The following is a 21,793-nucleotide window of genomic DNA, read 5'->3' on the forward strand; positions in this document are numbered from 1 at the left end:
CCAGAGGCTCCTGACTTGGCACAGGCGCAAAAATCCGGCGGGGTTATGTTAGTGAGATCTCAACCCTCTCCCTATACCTCTAGCCAATTTTGAAAAGTAAACGCATAACAATACGCACATTAAAATTCAGTTCAAGAGAAGTCTGAGTCTGATGTCAGAAGATGTAACCATAGAAAATAAACAAAATGACAATAATACATAAAGAACAAAAGACTACTAGCAGTTAACTGACATGCCAGCTCCAGACTTCAATAAAACTGACTGAAAGATTATGATTTCATCATATGAATATCAAGCACAATTCGTCCTGTTAGGGGTTTAGTATCATACCATCATAACATATATAAGAAGAACATAACCAGTGTCATGCCAACAACTGTTTTTTGAATAAATGTGTTTAGTTCCAATGCAAAGACCCTATAAGTGAATCGATATTAACGCCAAAATATGCAATCTTTAATGACCTGATAACAGTATCGTTACTATATTCCTTCTTAAAAAGTCTATTCAAAGGTTTGTTAGTTTCTGAGGTGAATACTGACACCTGTGTGCTTTATAAAGAATATTTCCATAAAAAATTGGATGTGAAATACCTGAACGTTTAAGAAGTCTGCATGTTGAGCTATATTAGATAAATAATGTCCTTATACCGCTGATAAAATTGAGTAAATGTAATGACTAGGTTGTGATATGGAAAACCCTGGTGTAATAATTTTTCAGTAATACATAAATTTCTCTCGTTAAAATCTAAAACATTGTTACATTGTGTACATACAAGAGAGAATCATACAAGTTGAGATATATAAACACTGTAAGTAGGTGACAAGGGAGCTTCACGATCTAAAAATGGATTGTTATCTCTTTTATCATAAATTTTAGTATGTTAAATGTTTTATCATAAATTTTAGTATGCTAATTGTTTAAAATGTTTAATGTTTTTGTTTATTTATTATTCTGTGGAAATTTAAATCTCAAGAATCTTTCTGTGAGTTTGCATGAATAATTCCATGTTCTAATTTGTACCAGAGGCCAGAGTCATGCATAAGTTAACATGGATTTAAAATGTCCACAATTAAAACCACAAGTACATATAAAAAAGAAGATGTGTTATGATTGCCAATGACACAACTATCCACAAAAGACCAAAATGACATGTATATTCTAGATAATTCAAACAAAATGTTCAGCAACATTTAACATGTTTAAAGCAACCATTCTATTTTATTCCCAAACATAATTGTTATTACCTAAACAACCTTGTTTCAAAGCAGTTTAGATTTCTATCAAATTGGATGAGAATCCAGGAGTTTTAAAGGGGGAGGGGTCTAGCAAGTCAACACTTTGGGTAAAACTATATAAAAAAAGGACTACGCATTTACCATACATGGAGCTCCTCGAAAAAGTATGCCTTAAGCTCCTTCCTCTCCCCAAAAGTCTGCCTTAGCAATTTTAAACACTCTTACGCTGTCTATTCATGTAGCTGTACATTAGAGCCTATGAGATTACAATCTGAGTAGCCATCTGAATCACAGAAAATCAACCTATAAATATTTTCATGTATAAATTGATAATTAAATTTTAACCAATTTATACATTTTAAAAAATTTATTTTTGATAATTTTTTGTTCATTTAAAAATATAGGGACAACAGAGTTGGTGTATGTGGGTTCGATTCCCACCCTAGGCATTCATTTATATTGGCTGGTGCAAAGCGGGCAGTTAAGCTTAGTGGCCCCACACCGACTCTGTTGTTCATACATGTATGTCACTTAAAAGAATCAGGCGGCCTTCTTCAGGTCTTGCCATCTCTATTTTTCTATTTGTAAATCATACACAACAAAACTATTGAATAATTGTATGTTATATGCTAACTATTTTTGTATGTGTGCAACTATATAGTCATAATGCCAATCTAACAGTTTTCATTTGACCACATAATCATTGATAATTCACAAAGTTAAGTATCCTAGTTCAAGTCAGTATCTCAGATATGATATATATTTATAGCATAGCAAATAATGTTATATGTACTATATTGTAAGGTGAACATATCTGTCCGACAAGTATAATATAAACACCTGTCATTTGTCAATAATTCAACACAACTTGAGGTCCTCTGATGTTCAGTACTTCAGTACTTTGATTATTGTTTTGTAGAGGAACACCACTTAATCATTAGCCCATAGCTCGTTGTGTTAAATTCCTCAATTTCAAGCATTACCAGCTATCCTATCGTAAATTCAAATAAATGGAAAGTCATTCTGGTGTTTTGTACTGGAACACTCAATATACCTTTGATTTCATACAATAACGAACGGGTCGCATGAACTTGGGAAGAACCAAATCAGGTACTTCAGATTTGAGAATCAGGGAAAAGATCCTTCCTTTTTGATGCCATACATTTTGGATCTAAATTAGTGCTTGTACAAAAATAATGTCGTTGTTTTTTGAGTCTATTCATAGTTGACTGAACTTTTGGGGTTTTGCACATTGGAAGAGGCCTTACGGGGATCAATAGCTTCTTATATCTACGTCATTAAACTCTAATTGATAGTTGTATCATTTACAATCGAACTATATCTCTTCAATTTTTATGTTAGCATGATCCTGTTTGATCAGTAATAAGTTTTCTGTGGTTTATATCTTATTCTGTGGGTTAATGAATTAAGAGACCTCTTAATTGTGGTTCTGTTTTAAATTGCTTATAAAAAACACATAAAACCGGATATTAATGATCAGATTAATTAATTGATTAGCTTTACATTGAGAGGCGAATATTTCTAACATGTTAAGAACGAAAACAAATTAACAATTGATACAAAAGGTAATTTGTCCAAAAAAGAGGCCATTCGGGATGAAGGTCCGTGAAATTTGGACTGTTACTGGAAAATGTTGCCATAGTGGACGGGGACACACATTTTACCTTGCAAAAGACCATAATATACCGTCCACTTAAAGAGTTGTTGCAGGTGCTCTTTATGTGCACAAACATGGCACCCCTAAATCAGAATTTTCTCATGTTTAGACAATAAACACAACTATGGTGATCGGATGCGGCTATTTCGCGTTTTCGCGTTTTCGTGTTTTTTTCCTTCACTTTGCAAACGCGAAATCGGGAAATCGGAATATAGAGAAATCGAGAAAGCAGAATTGAGAAATTGAGAAATCGAGAAATAGGGAAATCGGGAAATTTGAGAAATCGAGAAATTGAGAAAAAGGGAAATCGGGAAATCGAGAAATCGAGAAAGCAAAAACGCGAAAACACGAAATGAATTTCTCGATTTCGCGTTTTGCTTTCTCGATTTCCCGATTTTTCGATTTCTCAATTTCCCGATTTCCCGATTTCTCAATTTCTCGATTACGCGATTTCGCTTTCTCGATTTCTCGATTTCTCGATTTCGCGTGAAAGTGAAAGGAGAAAACGCGAATCGCAAAAAGGCGAAATGGTCGCATCCGGCCACCATACATAACAGTTATTCCCACTGAAATTATTACAACTATGTCCTCGTCCTATATGAAAAAACTTCAAGAGAAATTATGTCTTAAACCGTTACATAATGCAAATACATATTTCAGATAATCAATTATACTGTATGAACCTCAAATATTTTACCTGGTCATTGAAAAAGTCTTAAACTATGTGAAAAACATAAGCAGAAGAGACAAAATAAAGTCAACAGGAAAAGTATGAAGAACATAAAATGCATTGTTTACACAACATGAAAGTTAACTTTGCCGAACAACATGTAGTTTATCAAAATTGAAGTTTTGAAGCATATCAATTTAGTAAAAAGTTCAAAAAGTGAAACAAGTTGTATATAGATATAGGAAGATGTATAACATATTTATTTCATAAAAATGAAGTTATAATAAAGTATGAATTACATGGGTTGTATGTGTGGATTATACTTCAACGAGACAGTAACCAAATATACAAATTAAAGTACAAACAAATGTACCAAATAAAGGCAAAGTCCTAAATCGATTGAGAGAAGTCGAATCCCGGTTACAAACTAAAACAGAGGGAAAACATCTACCATGAGAGGAAAACACATCTACCATGAGAGGAAAACACATCCACCATGAGAGGAAAACACATCTACCATGAGCGGAAAAAACATCCACCATGAGAGGAAAAAACATCTTCCATGAGAGGAAAACACATCTACCATGAGAGGAAAAACATCTTCCATGAGAGGAAAACATATCTACCATGAGAGGAAAAAACATCTTCCATGAGAGGAAAACACATCTACCATGAGAGGAAAACACATCTACCATGAGAGGAAAAAACATCTTCCATGAGAGGAAAACACATCTACCATGAGAGGAAAAAACATCTTCCATAAGAGGAAAACACATCTACCATGAGAGGAAAACACATCTACCATGAGAGGAAAAAATATCTTCCATGAGAGGAAAACACATCTACCATGAGAGGAAAAAACATCTTCCATGAGAGGAAAACAAGGGATCATCCTGAACACTATAGTTCAACAAAAACAAACGCCAAAAAAAAACCATGTATAATAACAAACTATAAAAGGCAACTTACAGTCCTTAACAATAGACATGACTGACAGTGTCTTTATATCATAGCTTTCCCTAATGGGACCATTTCATTTATAATTCCATTGCTAAAAATCATAGTCCATCTAGTCCGTATCTCTTTAAAACAATGTGTTTGGCGTATATATTTTCCTCACCGATAAATTAGCGCATTGTCATATTTTTTAACACACATTTATAAAACAGAAGTCTCGTGGGCCTAAACAAAGACGCACCATAATCAATGACTATACACGTTTGTCAAGTAGTTTTGTTTTATGTGTATGTAGAAAAACAAACACCAATTTATTAACATTTATCAATCAATATATAACATAATAAATCTTACTTGCAGACTTGACAGGTGTTTTTTTTGTATTAAATATGACTTCAAAACTCAAAAGTAATTTACAAATTCAAAGTTATCATTACCAAACCTGAGATAAAACAATTAAATGGTATTAATGCCAAGCATGAAACAAATTCCAAGTTTTCATTGAAACACATATCAATAACGTTAGATATGAATGTGTTATAAAACAACTCTAGATGTATCATACCGAATGGGGTTAAATTGCACACTCGGCGTCTGTCTGTCTGTCCGTCCTTTCTAATACAGCAAATACTGTTGTCACACTTTTCCCCTAAACTACTGTACAGAAGACCTTTACATTTGATCAGCCGCTTGACCGTGATCAGCTTTTCGGGTTAGTTTCTACTACTTCCTATTTTCCAATCATTTGAATTAATTGATATTATGAATGAACTTGATATTCTTGATCAAATCCTTATCGAAAGCCACAAAAGGATATGTTTTGATCGTTGGTATGCAGCTTAAAAGTGACGTGCTTTCCGGGTCTGGCAGATACCTGTTTACTGTTTTCCTTTGTACTGTGAATTACGAATACGAATATGCTTAGTACAGCGAACCACTTATTATTGATAACATTTAAAGTAAGATCATTTCTGTAATACTCCGAGTACTAAGAGTATATGAAAATTTGATGTATTTTATCCGAGAAAGTTTATAGCTTCTGCATATAACCAAATACATATTTCCTCTTGCTTTGCGGTAAGTATTTACACAATATATTAAACAAAAGCGTACTTTTTGAGTCAACCATGATAATGTAACCTTAAACTAAAAAAGAAAATGAAATATGAGGCGTAATGATATATCACTTTGTCCTGTTTTTTGTATACAATACAGTTAAAGACAGTTTACAAAGTACATGTAATTTACACATCATTCTTCTTGTACAATTTTAACTTTATAACTTTAAAAAACTGACCCTCCTAATCTTATCATAGCTGTCCATACTTTTTTTTTTATAGATTGCAGTGCATCCAGTCCAACTTTATTGACTCACGTTATGACCTATAATTATAAACAGACTAATAAAAAGAAATCCAACATATCGGTTGAATAAAATTGTAGATTTCAACAGAACTGAGGAGAAGACATCTTTACGATCGAAAACAATTTGCACCTTTATGTTTTTGAATTAAATTAAATTGTTACATAACTGTTTGCTTTTCAATTCCAACATATTAATCTTGTGCAGTTGTGAAGTATATGGCAACAATTGCATTCAATAAACGTTTTATTACCATAGAAACAGATTCAAAAATTACATTAAGATCAGTTTTAACTTCTATCATATATGTCCAATTTACATAGTTTAATATGGAAATGATATCTGGCTGGAGACAGATCTAAAAAAAAAAAACTTGATAACGTGAAACAATCCCTATATCATGTAACAATTATGTATGTTGTTTTAAGTTTTGTATACGTACCACAAACTAATGAGGTTTAATGTGTAATACGTTAGAGTGAAGTTTAATTTGTTTACTGCTTTTCTAATCTTGAGGCAATTGTGAGATTGACGAATTGAATGATCTCGTCTATAGATGAAGACTGTATGTTGATCTTTTAAAACCCATTTGGGTCTTTTTGTATTGTCGGATTGCTGTTTCATAGCGTATACTTCTCCACATCTCCTTTGGCAAATTGCATTCAAATATGTAAAAATTTAATTCGGACATTTGTTGATGGAAAACATCTTACGCTCTATTTTCATATATAATTGTAAAGTTTAATCATGTTTTGGGGTTGTAGCTGTCACGGTGTGGTTAAATCTACATTAATTAAAAGTATTTTTCCAAGATAACATTCAAATTAATAAACTGCTATTTCTAAAGTATTTACTTACTTGATATTGATTCATGTAACAGTTCAAGATAACTTTATGAATGAACAATATATTTACATATATATCACTAATTAGGATGTAACTATATAGAACCTGGTAGGAAATGCGTTTATTTCACAGCCGATATGACGACGTGAAGGATGAAATTGTTATTTACTTAATTTGCATAAATTCACTAATTACAAAGTTTACAGAGAGTTAGAGACAGAAATAGTAATACTGAATGGACTGCTTATATTGTTAAGATGATAATTAGTTTTATCATGGAAATCGAACAGGTGTCATCGAGTTCTACGTGATCAAATTGATAGAAACATTGAATTATTTAACACGGACATATTGCTTGACCGACTGGACATAAGTAATTGGACTAAAAACCACTTATACATTCCAATTACAGTTACAGTTCGTGGATTTGGTGGTCATTCGATACATACATTGACCTGGTGACGTTGCTGTACACGCTGTATACTGATCTGTCAGCATTACAATTATAAACCATAAACGGATGGAACAATTATAGTTTATCTGTACTTTGTCTATAAGCGATGCCTTGGAGTGATGCAATTCAATTCCTATTTATTCAGCAGAATTGATTGAGTTCAAGATTAACTATAATTAAAATTGATTACGTTATGGAATATGGTTTTATACTTAACAGAACGTGTTCTAAATATAAATATGGTACATTGTAATTGTTTTACACGGACATTACCCCTGAGGCAAATTTGATGACATGTTGGACAACACTTCTATTTTAAAGTAACATTTAATTTTCCTTCTAACAGTGACATACTCCTCTGGGGCTAACTTTACCAGTAAAACACATCTATTGGTTTAACACCGATTTGCAATTATAGATCGCAGACTTTTAATAAGCAAAAAGTAAATATTTTGACAGAAAATGATGTAAAAAGTGGAAGTGCATAATGTCGTTTTTACCTGGAGGTCAAAGGGTATCTACCATGAAAAGGTAAACACATTAGTAGTATATATTGTTGTAGTAGCGACATTCATTATTTTCTATAAATGGTAAAAGTTGCATGCTTACTTTTTTGTTTCAGTTGTTTACGTACAATTTTTTTATGGAGATGCCATTTGCCAATTTATTTTTGCTCATTGCTGTATTATGTTTGTTACTTTAAGATAAGCACAGTTAACTTAGCATATGCAGCATTATCTTTGTTTTAAAATATTTCCTTTTAAGTCTATCCTGTTTTGATTCTGTTTTTGTTGTTTTTCAAGTACAATATTTTGCGATAATACGATTAGCTAATTCAATCATTGCTGTATTATGTTTGTTACTTTAAAATAAGCACAGTTAGCGTATACAAACTTATCTATCTTTATTTCCTTTTAAGTCTATTATATCTTATATCAGTTTGACTAATCTTATGAGACTACTGTCGTATAGGAGTATGATTTATATTTGTCACATCTAGTTACACTTTTAGATCGTTTGTATTGTCGTTATAAGATTTTGTTGACCAACTTGGGAGGTATCGTTTTCGTTTGAATTAATTCATTTTCTCTACGCATCACCATACGATTTTTTTTATGCTGTAATTTACATGTTATCTTGTAAAATACGTTTACACTCCATCCAAGTTCTTAGATTCTGCTGTAACTCTCTATATATTTTTACTACTCGACTGCATAATGCAGTAATTTCCCATGTATCATTTGATACCGTTTCCTTTGAGTAAATACATATAAAAAAGAAGATGTGGTATGATTGCCAATGAGACAACTATCCACAAAAGATCAAAATGACATGTTTTTATTCAATATATAGCTAGCTTAATTGGTTCGGTCATACAAACTGTTTCAAAAGAAAACGCTCGATTCCAAGGATGCTAATTAGGGAAGGTGTTAAACAGCCATGTTTAAGCACACCAGATACAATGAATTATGAATATCCGTCTAATACCACACGTATTAATATAATAATGCTTATTTCGCACATTAATTTCTATATAATCCATCCCAGAATAACGAACATTTCATCTTCTGACCGGTTGTCTCGTGGTAGCAGGCTATCCTTGAGTGGAACAGTCGTGTGTTCGAGTCCAGTCTGGGTCAAACCAAAGACTTGGAAATTGGTATTTACTGCTATTCTGCTGAGCACACAGCATTTAGGAGTATGTGCAAAGACTGATCGAGTGAAAACAATGTGTACAGGAAAGGTAACACGTCTATCATGTAGACTGTTTCCTTTTGACCTAGCACGTTAAATACGACTCAGAATGTTTGCTTAGAACAAAGAATGGTTTATAATCATTTCCAATTATAGTTTGAATTTGCATTTAATTTGCTACTGGACCTGAAACTGTCAGCCATCTATCAATTTGTTGTTGTCTACATTTTACCTATGTTAACAGTCATCGTTTTGACAAATGTACTTTACTGATCGTAACATTAGATAGTGTACGATGTTAGTTGGTTACTTCCTTTTATTGTTCATCTTCATATAGTCACTTTCTGCAAATGTTGTCTGAGCCCCATTGATGAGAATGTAAACGAAACGCGTCTGCCTGGAGTATTCAATTATGTGCCTGTTATCTTTCATTCGTTTAAACATTAGACACATTATAGTTATATTTGGTTAGCTAATTTCCTTATAAACTGAAAAACGGCAAATTGTGTTCCAAATCTTAATTTGACCTTGAACTTGAATAGAAGTGTAACATCTTGGACAAGGAGGAAGCTATGCTACTTTATAAAACATTAGATTATTCAACATGATACCAGGACACAAACAAAATAATAAAATGATTTACCAGTCCATATTTTGTAGATGATAGTTGATTTTTTTTTGTCATCTAAAATTATCTTTTTAGACATCTGTACGAGAGCGATAGATACGCTGTTTCACAAAACAAAACAAAACAAGGGACTCTTTATAGCTTGCTGTTTGGTGTTAACCTAGACTCCGTGTTGAAGGTCGTACGTTGACCAATGATGGTTAACTTTTACTAATTGTGACTTGCTTGAGAGTTGTATCATTGGCATTCATGCCAAATCTTATTGTATCTAATATATCAGCATGTTTAGTACCACAAACGATTGTTTTACTATCATTTATTCCCTATTTTTACGGACCCTTTCAGCTACTCTGTCTACATCTTACAGGAACATCAGTCCTAGTACATGATGTAACACTACCAAATGTGACCATCCCCCACACGTGTCGATTTCGCCAAAACTTTAAATCGCCCAAAAGTGTTCCCCCAATCGTACTTATCAGTAGATAGTAAAACTGAGATGAAAAAAAAATTTCATGAAAATTACTTAGAAACAGTGATTTAGCTGCTCAGTTTTCAAATACCAGAAGGGAATCACCTACTATTTTTCGTTGACATCATATAACCATTTTGATCAAAACCACATCGCCTCTTAATGCTTCTGTCCTACTAACCACCATTTATTTTACAACACAACAGAATCTCTTTGAAGAAATATAATCAAGGAAAAACATTCATATAAATCTATTTCATCACCTTTAGACTTGGGCTCTAAGAATCCTGTAAATTGTCGAGTTGGAATTGTTTTTAAACAATATATGTGATTAACGATGGACACGTTTGGGAGTTTTTAAAATATGGACACGATTGGTCGTTCATAAAAAGGACACGTTCTGATGTAAATTACTAACTAGACATGTTTAGGAACCAGTGTTGGCTGATGGGCACGTTGTGGGATTGGACACGTTTGGTTGGATGGACCCGTTTTTGAGTGTTACATGTTTTTTAATCAGTCATAAATATTAAACAAACTATATACAAATGGGTGGCCACTTGTGATTGTGAAGGCCTTGAGTGTGGAAGGTCATAGTTCTATCCCAGGCCGAGTCGAACCAAGTATTATGTTAAAATCAAGGCTGAGCGTGTCTGTCGTAGAATTTTTACAGCTATAATATGCACATCTTATTGATATGTTGTTTTACTGAAATGCGTGTAATATTAGCCCCTGGACGTTAAACACAATGTAACTCATCATCATCATCATTATCATCATCTAAACAAACTTTACTAACTGTTTTGGTCGTAAATCGTCTAAATGTGAAACGTGGGCCAGCTGGGCGATATTGGTTCATGAATAAATCTCTAGTTTCTTGTATATCCGGATTCTGAGTATCAATAAAGAGTATATTGACGTAAGAAAATACCTGTAAAATTTAAAAAATGAAAACAAACGGAAGTCAAAACAAGAAGATTGATATTATGTATACATAATTAATGATATGTACTACCTTTCAATACACAACTCGTAGTCTGCCCTTAAGACCAACTTTGTACATTCTTGACGGTGAGTGCAAATAAAATTTTGTTTACAACTAAATTTAATGGGTGTGGTTCTTTGCATTTATTAAAATAAGCGACAATTATTTTAAATGTTATCCTTTGTAGATTTGCTGTTTGATGCATTTTGTTATTGTAACTTTTGTTACTCATGTTATTTGTATTTCTACATGTCAAATTTTGTATCTGTTGACAACACGGAAGTCCTCAGAATGTCCATGATATAAACTGTAGTCTCAGACTTCAGGGGCGGATTCAGCCATTTATAAAAAAAGGGGGAGGGGTCCTGATCAAGGACAACATTGGGTTCCACCTTCATGTCCCCATTTAAATGCATAGATCGTCCAAACAAAGGGGGTTACCACCCTTAGAACCCCACCCCTCTAGATCCGCCACTGGACTTTGTTTATTTGATATAGATTTATATTTTATTCATTATCAATGACTACGCTTTTAATTGATTCCTATTTCCTATTTAATCTTACACAAACGGGTATCAATGTTGATACCCCCTATTTTTTCTATCAAATATCAAATATTTAGACCTAAACATTTGCTCAATTTTGTATCCCATCTGACATCAGTCGTAATCATCAGCAACATTTAAACAAAAAAAAACCAGTAGTATCTTTTATGTTGCATGTACCAGATTGTTAGTGTAAAATTATGATTGATTTATATGTGTCATTGACTTGTGTGTTTTATATTTCATAATTTAAAATTATGATTGTTAATGTGTCATTCCCTCGTGTGAGTCCATGATTGATTTGATTTAAACAAAAGATTTGTCAATTAAAGTGGTGAACTTTTTACTCTTTTTGATCTTTTACTTTGATATCCTTGTTTCTCTTCCTTCACATTCAAAGTCACGACAACCTAGCATTTGTAAATGTAAATGCGCTTTCCTTGCTATACAACACGCGAAGTGTATGTAACTTAGGCTTCATCGTGATACGGTAGTAAATTCATTGAACACTAATATACACATCTTTACTGGCATACACTGTTCCTTACAGTCTATCTTTCTTTTACATTGCTTGGTAAGCTGCGATAATGTACAATTACCTTCATTGATGGTCGATCCTTTTTATATAGATTATTTAAGGAAGACATTACATAAATGAAACAAAACGTAAATAGCATTATATAATATCATGCGTCCGATGCGCTTTATCAGGAACGCTAAAACCAAAATATTTGAAAGCCAAGGATGAAAAAGTAACTTATGCAGCAGAAGTTTGAGTTGGAACATTAAGTTGCTTAGTATTTCTTTTATAAACTGGCTGGTAATTTACTAATGGTATGTCATACGTCATGTCAGCAGCGAAACAATTACTTATGAAACGATAATACTTTCGGGGACTTATAGTCCATCTGCAGCGGTGTCGATTCAATGCTTTAAAAATTTAAAATAACAGCTTATAAAATGTATGTCCTAAGAGCTGTTCTTTTATCAGGAACTATTAGTATCGACCACTTGTCAATTACCTTCATTAGGAACGCCCACACCCCCTCCCAAAACGGAATTGCCAAGTTTTTCATTACCTTTTTGTTTGTCAGTAATTTTTTGGTTTTTATATATATCTAATTATACTTAATTCAGTTATTTTTTACACAATTATAACATAATTACAAACTTTAAGGCGTAAAACAAAAAATCACGTCAAAACCCACGAAAACTAATTCCCTCATTGTCAGTATGTATTCTCGTTTTTCAAATTTCTAGATGAAATTGACTTATAAAACTAAATGAATAAATCCAAGGTCACCACCCCCATGTTACAATAGTTTATCACATTATAGATATGTACTAATATATAAACAGGAAAACACCGCAATTGTTCTCTGGATGTTCGCTCTCTGTACCGGAAGTTGTGATATCGTCTGATAAACAAACTTATTGTTTACATAAGAAATATTTATTAAATATTTAACAAATTTAACGAACTGAAAATGAATGACCTAACCCACTCAAAACAATATTGTTCACAGTAAGTACATCACACATGCATCTACATACACATAGATGAGACAAGGAAATAATAATAAAATAGTGAAGTTTCATAGGAAGGTTATTTCAATCATAAGAAAAATGAGTTTGAAAAGGGAATTGCTGATTAAAAGCATCAGGGATAGGCGATTTCGCAGTGTGTAAGTCTCTTTATATGCATTTTATTTCTTGGATGCATTTTGCAGATCTGTTTTGCGATTGCATAATAGTACGTACTCTAAAATTTATATTCCAAGGCTTATTTTTTAAGATTTGATAACAAGCATGGAACGCAATCATCAAAGACAATGTAACAAATGCTGTTCGAACGTAATGTTTAAACTTCACTAAACAGTAGTTGCAGAAAACTACAGAATAAAGTCTATATGCAAACTCATCATCATTATAGTTTTCATTTTTCGGCGTTCTTAATATTAAAATTTAAAACAGAAAAGTGCTTCAGACATACTTACTTGATTAAGTGTTATTTTCATCATCTACTCAATAACATTCTTCTGGTTTTGAGCATTCCAGCTGTTGACATGGACCGAACTCACGATCTCATTATCTAGAGACCATAGAAGCGATTCTACAAATTGCAAATTGAATCGGAGTTGTTAAGCATGCAAGACCAACATAGATGTTAATACTTTGACATATTCTTCTAGTACACATCTTTACTTGAATATCTCGTATATATCAGTTATATAATTTTTATTTTCAGACACAGTCTTGCAAATATTGCGGATGCGTGGAAAGGATACACAGTTGGTGGGAGACGTGGATCCACCTTAAGTACGATACGCATGTCTGCCGGAAATGCACTTGATTGTGCTGCCAGACACGAGTCTTTAGAATGGTAAGTATATATTTCTTTTATATTTGATTATGTGTACAATATATATATATATATATATATATATACCAGTCAAGTTTGTTCATTAATTTATCCGGGTTCACCATAATATCATACACTGTATCTTAACCGACATTTTTTTTCTCCATTAAAATATTAATTAGAATTAAGCTTTATGTCCGGAATTTATTTACTTGTATCAAGAAAATAAATTCCTATAGTTTCAAAGTTTTGTCGCCGTCTTCCTTGTCGAACGTTTATGTTTGCATAGAGCTGAATTTAAATTGATTGGATATTTTTGGTAACTTTATATTACGCAATATTTAAAGTTAACTCTTAAACTGCAGCATTCAGATCGCCATTATACAGATGTTCCAAAAGAAGAAGTTACAGGAAGGCGAACTTTATACATTACAAGAACATGTCAGGTATTATAACACTTGAGTAAAAAAATATTCAAAAGTTTGTCTAGGACTACAACTTTAATACCATTAAAATGTTCAAATCAAAGTAGTTGTAATTGGCATCAATAACACCAATAGCGAACAGTAGTACCGGTATTAAGTAGGAGACCTTTCATTCAAATGGTCTCTTTGGCCGAGTTCACTTGAAACTCTCGAGTTAACTTTACTTACTCAGGTTTCAACAATACGATTTGACTTGAACCACTCGAGTTAACCCCTCGTACTCTGGTTCCAACCCTGACCGAGCCTGGGTTAAACTCGAGAAACTCTTGAATGACGTCAAACCAATGAGAATATTTTATTTTTTTATGCTTGGTCAGGGCCTTACCCTAGAGTTACTTAGAGTTGTACCGAATATCAACTCGAGTGCATTCACGTGATAATCTATTAACTCTGAAGTCGATTGTAGAGTTTCAAGTGAACTCGTTCAAAGGAATTGCGTTCTCAATACTTAATAAAAGTCAAAGTCGAAAGTAGAAATTGGAGGAATCAAAATACCTGCATACATTTGTTTAATGGAATCAATTACTGATGGTTGACAATCCTGCTAAGTTTAATAGTTTTCTGTCAAACGCTCTCCGAATCAGGTGTTATTGTCATACAGCGAAAACTGCAATGTTAAAATTCCCATAAGTCATTGAAAATAGTTGAATTCATAAGTGTTGGCTCTACTTCAACAGATGGCAACATAACTGTGTTCCGGGAAGTTTTACACTCCTACTTAGGAGTCTACTCCCGTATTCCGTAGAAGAAGAAGAACTAATGTAAAATGGTAAAATTACAATGGCGTATAGCACGGACACGACAATATGACGACACATAGTTCTACTTGGATGGGGGGGGGGGGGGGTCAATTGGGGGGGGGGGGGGGTGTCATTGGCACTCATGCCACATCTTCTTAAATCTAACAAGTTTTAAATCTTTATTTTAAATTTACTCTGAAAATAGACTAATTTTTAGGGATCGGATAGAAAGGACGAACAGACGGAGACCATTGCAACAGTGCAAGTAAATTTTCCACGCAGTGTACGCCCGGATGACTCAGGGTACCGAAGCTCACTAAGAAGTTCCGTAAATGTAATATCTTTGTGTTGTGTTAGTACTCTTTTAAAAGTGGACACTGGATGCCTTTGACACATGCATCAACCTTCATACTATGTATTTGCTATACGTCAATGAACAATACAATAAATTACACAGCCAATTTAAAAACTGAACTTGTAAGATCGTTTAATGTAAAATAAAAAGTTTAAATACAGTTCCCTTTTAATTTAAGTTATTGAGTATTCTGAAATTGTTTGTGCCGCAGACTTGAGCAGAGAATTCATCTTGATTAAATTTACACTTGCATCTTTTACAGAGAGCTTGTGAAGACTGAAGCTGGTCCATTGATTTATGATTATTTCAAGGTAATAAGTTCTATGTGTTGTATACATTTCGTTTAATTAAAGTTTTTATACAAATTGCAATACTGTACTCAAACAAATTTTAATGAGTACAGTTATAGATCAGAAATGTACAAACAAAAACTTCAATAATGTATTTTTTTTATACAAATAGTCTGGAAATACAAAGGGTACATTCAAAACTCATAAATCGTAGAATAACTGACGACAACGCCATGAAAAAACCCTCTAAAACTGCGAAAGTACAGAATAAGGCTTGACATCACAACACAAAACTCACCAAATAGCATGTTCATGTAGACTAACTCAAGTGCTCCGGAAGGATATGAATTTTATACTTCAAACGTGGCACCCGCCATATTGTTCGTGTATCTACAAATGCAATGATGAGTCTCACTCGGTAATGTCACAATCGAAGAAAAGAGATCGGTATTGTGATTACGAAAATTGGTACATATCTGTAGTCACCTGTGACACAGATATTCCATAACGGTCAACCAATTCGTGATGGCGTCCGTAAAACTTTAGAAGAGATGACTACAAAAAATGAAATAATGGTGGTATTTATCTATTAAATTTCTCTTTTAGGATAAATTGTTGAAGAAAGGAATGGTTATCTTACGTGAATATATGAAAAACGATTTAGGTAAGGCGGTCACTCATTGGTAAAAACTATACTTTAAGCATATTCTTTGATACACCAAACATGGGCATAAATGAATGAATATCGGAATTTAGTTGCATCAATACCTACGGTTTTGTTCGAAATCTGGATATATAGACGAGTATATAGCAATTTTACTGGAAGCGTTTCATTATATTTGTAGAACTGTTTTTTGCAGAACCGTTTTTTTTCTTTCAATTCTTGGATCGGAAACCCTAAGTTGAGAAACCCTTTGTTAGAAATTATATATTAAAAGATATTATATATTTATAGTGTTTTTCTTTTCTTTTGATATAGGTTCCATTCTTTTGAAGAAAATAAGTGACCAATGGAATTACTTTTACACAGAAATATTACCAACGATACAAGCAATGTTGTACCAACTTCCGGTTAGTACATAAAAGTCAATAATCAATAACAAAACATTACAAAACGTACATTTTGTTTAACGTGAAAGAAGATGAAGATTGAACAACATCGAAAAAAATAGACATTAAGGTTGTTAAGGAAAAGTTGATATTACCAAGGAACACACCAGAGTCATTGTCATATCCGACACAAACATATAAAACATGCACATAAACAGTCAAAGAATCGACCATGTGTAAGTAAGCATAGTCCGTGCAATCCTGTTTTGATGCACTGATGAATCGTATGTAGACAAAACGCGCGTCTGGCGCATTCAATTAAAATCCTGATACCTTTGACAACTATTTACACCACTGGTCGATGCCACTGTTGGTGGACGTTTCATCCCCGAGGGTATCACTAACCCAGTAGCCAGCACTTTGGTGTTGACATGAATATCAATTATTTGGTCATTTTAATAAGCTTCCTGTTGTTTTAACTTTAATAATTTCGAAAAACCAAGGATTTACTTATCCCAGGAATAGATAACCTTAGTCGTGTTTGGCACAACTTTTTGGAATTTGGGTCCTCGAATGCCCTTCAACCTTGTACTTTTTAGCTTTACAACTAATTTGATCTGAGCGTCACTGATGAGTCTTAAGAAGACAAAACGCGCGTCTGGCGTACTAAATTATAATCCTGGTACCTTTGACAATATTGAATATTGTAAATCTTAAACTGAAATGACTAATAATGGCAAAAAACAATAGATAGCTATTAATCTGCAAGTTGGAACTTCTCTAAACCAAGAAGTGATGCAAAGCAGAATAAGCAGAAAGAAGTTTTATTGGACATAACTGTAAGAATCTTTTCCATTTGTGAATGTCTGTTATTTATTTATATAGGAGGTCTTAAATGCAATTAAAATGACATTGTTTTTTTCAGGTGAAAGTTGGCGATAAATCAGTTCGACAAGTGACACTACTTAGTTTTCGTGATATTGTTGTATTGAAAGTAGGGACAGAAGGTAATTAGATATTCGCATATGTTTTTGCAGATATATTTTAAGGTGTGTTAAATAAAATTACATAAATACAACAAAATCTGCCTGATTGACTCAGATATTACATAACATTATTACAATGTCAGACTACTTAAATCTATGTTAGAATCCATCTTGATATGCTTTAACGTGTGAGTTCTAAAGTTCACATCGTTGTTCACTTTCCAGAATGTGTCAAAATGTAAGTCAACTAGAAGTACCTTTTAACACTTGTCATATCCATGTATATGTTGTAAATTCTATCTCATGTATAACTCCGTTTTGACTATCTACCGATCATATGATTAAAAAAAGACGTATACACTTGATCTCGATTGCATTTGCTTACTTAAAAACGACTTTTTAGCGCTCTCCTCGACAGTCTCCTGTGGGTGCACCGACTGAGTTGACTAGGCTCAGCCAGGAACCAGCTTGTATTCCACTACTCTTCTCTCTTCCTCCATACCCAACCAGAAGCTTCCTTTGCCTGTCTCCCAAATATGCCTACCAAACATCTGCGTATAAGTCTAGTAAGTCCTAGGAATTCCAAAGCTCCCTAAAACGTGTGAGAAACAAAGCCTCTACAGCCAACCTCCACTGGACAATACCATATTCTCCAATTTTTCTCTTGGATGTCTGTTCCCAATTCCTGGTACTTCACAAGCCTTCCCTCGTGGACTTCTTTTAGTCTTGTTTCCCATGGTACTGTTAGCTCTTCAAGAATGACCCGTCTGCTGGTTCTAGACTACATCACAATGTCTGATAAAGGGTGGTTGTTAAGTTCTCCCCAACGTCGGCGTGCATCTCTCAGTCATTTGCTGTTGCTGGGATACCGCTGGCTTTGCTGCATTTCTGGAGGACTCTCCACCTCCTTTGGTGAAATTGATGAACTTTGGTTCCTTCTCTTTCTTATTCTACTTTCTCCTCTGTGTATCCATGACTGTTGCTATCTCTCGACGGACTTGGTCATGGCACCATGTATATCTAACATCCTTCAGAGTTGTCCTTCAAGACGAAAAAACATGTTCTGGGTTGGTTTTCTTTTTCTTCGTGCTATTGATGTTGCTTCGATCGTTGATTATATACCCACATTAATTTTTATTCAGGAAAAAGTAATTAAATGCAAATGAGAAATTTAGGATATGTGACTAGTAGCAGTCTCGTATTTTGTTAAACAATCAAATTAGAAAACATGAATTATAATGACAATTTGCATGGAATCTTTTTCAGAAACAATGTCGTCACTTCCGGATGATGATATAACACCAGACGTAAGACAGATGCTCTTAGTTCTACAGGTAACTATAAAATTTCATCTAATATGTTTTGTCTTCCTTTACATTTTACGACCGCATGAACTTTACAAAACAAAGATGCGACTAAATGAAGTCATGCATTGTAACCATAATAGAATCAAATATGTGATCCGGTTTTTAATTACTTTCCTTTCCAAAAGAGCAAACTCATATGTTTTGTTTTGGGTACGTTCTCTTTAGTCTGTCGATTTATTGTTTCAAAAATTATCCCATCTGAAAACCCGGGTCAATTTGAACAGCTAAGCCTACATCATTCTTATATCAACGAATGTTTGTTCCGCCTAACAATTTGTTATAAACAATGTTATAAGGTCTGTTCCTGATATATTTCATGTTTAATCACCATCATAAATTTGGTTGGTGTGTATACTACCTTTACTCATGAAATAGACTGTCACTACAACAAAAAAAATACAACGAAAGATTAAAATTATCTTTAAAAACCACTTGAATGATCGATCGCTTTCAAACTCTATTACTCGTTGACAATAAAAAAAGAAAAAAAATTAAGAAGAGCCTTTAGTTGTCAGTTTACTAAAAATGTGAAACTTTATAATAGATATATACAATAGCTCCTCCTCTAATTTAACGAGATGAACAACTTAAGTTTTTATTTTAGAGTGTTCACGATGGGTATCCACCAAGTGAAAACCATCTGAGAATTGAAAAGTTAGTGGCAAGATGTGTAAGCCCATACTTAGGGTTCTTTGGATTGTATGAAGGATCTCCTGTGCCAACAACAGAAGTCTCAATCAGACCAACAACCAATCTAAAACTTCTAGGTAAGTTTCAAAATGGCATTACGTTTCTTGAATGGCAAGCATTTTTTTATCAAATCTTTTATTTCATTTTCATATTTTATTGCATATCTTCATTTACTTTTTTTAACATCGGTCGGCAAAGCTCCACTTACATTTATGACATTATACATCGTAAATGATAAGTTTGATTCAATAGTTGAATTGCGTACTACGTCTGCTAAATTGAGTACAAAACATTTCAAAAACAATCACATATATCAAAAGAACGAATGAAAGATCAGTAAATTGCTGGAAATCCCAAAAGAATTTGAAATAGGAAAAAAAGAGATAAAAAACAAAAATAAAGATGTTTGATGGTGTTTTTACACAAATCATTCAAGTAAACGACATTGATGATAATTCGTTTTAATATCAAATAGTTATTGGCAAACGCATCGTAATCTACGTAGTCAGCAACTTCTACAAATCAATTGAATTACTAGTCATAACATATTCGAACATTAAATGTTTCCAACAACAATCGATGCAAAATAAAGTTAACGTGGTCAATAGTGTTTATGTTTAAATTAGCGTCAATTCCAGACCAGACTGTTTTCCTAATTTCAGTTATGACAATAACAAGAATGATCGTATATAATACAACATAAAGTTAGTATTCTGTTGTTCATTGTAGCAAACACATGTACTTTAGTTCTAACTGACTTAATCGTTTTCAATCAACTGGGGGCTGAATGCATTTCATGTTCAGGGATTTTGATGTATTTGGTATGAAGGGTTGTGTTTTCTCGGACAGTTTATAATGACATGATACTTTACCCATATCGTGACGGACTGTGCTTGATTTTGGCATAATGAAGACATACTATTTCTGTGAGTCTAATTGAGGTCTGGAGTTGGAACGTTTTGTTACTGCTAGAAGTCCTTTGTTAATTTGTGTTGATCAGTGTCATTTGCTTAGTTTTCTATTCTTTCAAGGGACTCGGGACGTCTTGTATATTGAATTTTAATGTGCCTATCACTGTGTGTTGTTTATTCCACATTAGTTAGATGAATGTATGTGCATGTTGCAAGCCTGGAACATATAGCATTTGTGCGTATTGTGTTTTGATTTGTTTTTTTTTATCTCATCCATATGTTTCAGAGTTTAGTAAGGGGTCTATTTTGCCGAACAAGTATACGCCAGCTGAAGCCCGCCTCCGGGTGCGTATTTTTTTTTGCTGAGTTGAAGACCCATTATTAGCCTTTGGTATTTTGGTCGGGTTGTTGTCTCTTTGACACAATGTCCGTTTCCATTATTAATGCTATTGAAATATATGTATATTTGTAGAAAAACCAGAAGCCTATGAATTTGAAGTTAAACAACAATCTATAGCTAGACCACGATCTGTGCAATTGATATCTCCGCGTTCTTCACATCGACCTGGTAATGGTTTTGTATTAAATCATCTATTGGCACCAGTAAAGGAACAGGAAACAGGGCGACGACACAGCATCGACGTCTATGACAAGCTAAACAAATGAACAAACATATAAAGGAGATCGATAAGAAATCCAAAAACATTCAACACGCACAAAGTCGAAAGAAATCCATAACTTACTGGAATGGGAAAAATGCTGACATCCATGGACCAGTGACACGCCGATAAGAAATACGGAGACCCTAGACACCGATAGTACATTAAGTCTACTAAAATTATGTATTGCCGATAGAGCTAATTTGTATATCGCCGGTGGAAATGGCTGTGTGTCAAGTTCTAGAAAATAAAAATGAAAAAATGAAACCTTTCACATTAGACATTAATTTGCCCTTTGTTCGTCTTGAAACCAGTTTTTGTGCTTTTTCACATTGCTTGAGCTGTAAAGCAATCATGACGTTTAAGT

The 21,793-nt window shown here is 33.5% G+C and overlaps 1 protein-coding gene across 4 annotated transcripts; it reads left to right on the forward strand.

Moving 5' to 3' along the window:
- The first annotated feature begins 7,186 nt into the window (after positions 1–7,186).
- On the forward strand, positions 7,187–21,693 carry LOC134688330 (proline-rich protein 5-like). Of its 4 annotated transcripts, none has more exons than XM_063548924.1 (10): positions 7,187–7,737; positions 13,780–13,914; positions 14,259–14,339; positions 15,736–15,784; positions 16,370–16,427; positions 16,743–16,834; positions 17,739–17,820; positions 19,066–19,133; positions 19,771–19,933; positions 21,240–21,693. In XM_063548924.1, exons 1-10 carry the CDS (start codon positions 7,694–7,696, stop codon positions 21,431–21,433), a joined length of 966 nt encoding a protein of 321 aa, XP_063404994.1. In that variant the 5' UTR covers positions 7,187–7,693; the 3' UTR covers positions 21,434–21,693. The 4 variants fall into 4 exon arrangements, with proteins under 4 accessions (XP_063404994.1, XP_063404996.1, XP_063404995.1 ...); XM_063548926.1 differs by lacking the exon at positions 7,187–7,737 and adding an exon at positions 10,967–11,072; XM_063548925.1 differs by lacking the exon at positions 7,187–7,737 and adding an exon at positions 12,946–13,056.
- Positions 21,694–21,793: the final 100 nt, after the last annotated feature.

The sequence above is a fragment of the Mytilus trossulus genome, chromosome 10, assembly GCF_036588685.1.
Source record: "Mytilus trossulus isolate FHL-02 chromosome 10, PNRI_Mtr1.1.1.hap1, whole genome shotgun sequence".
In the NCBI taxonomy this organism is placed as follows: Eukaryota; Metazoa; Mollusca; class Bivalvia; order Mytilida; family Mytilidae; genus Mytilus; species Mytilus trossulus.

What these genes read in the sequence shown, in the direction of transcription:
- LOC134688330 (XM_063548922.1), top strand. Translation starts at nt 13,092, where the DNA reads ATGAGACAAGGAAATAATAATAAAATAGTGAAGTTTCATAGGAAGGTT. An exon ending in AGACACGAGTCTTTAGAATG is followed by an intron (nt 13,915 to 14,258) that starts GTAAGTATATAT and finishes CTTAAACTGCAG; the next exon opens with CATTCAGATCGCCATTATAC. An exon ending in ATATATGAAAAACGATTTAG is followed by an intron (nt 16,428 to 16,742) that starts GTAAGGCGGTCA and finishes CTTTTGATATAG; the next exon opens with GTTCCATTCTTTTGAAGAAA.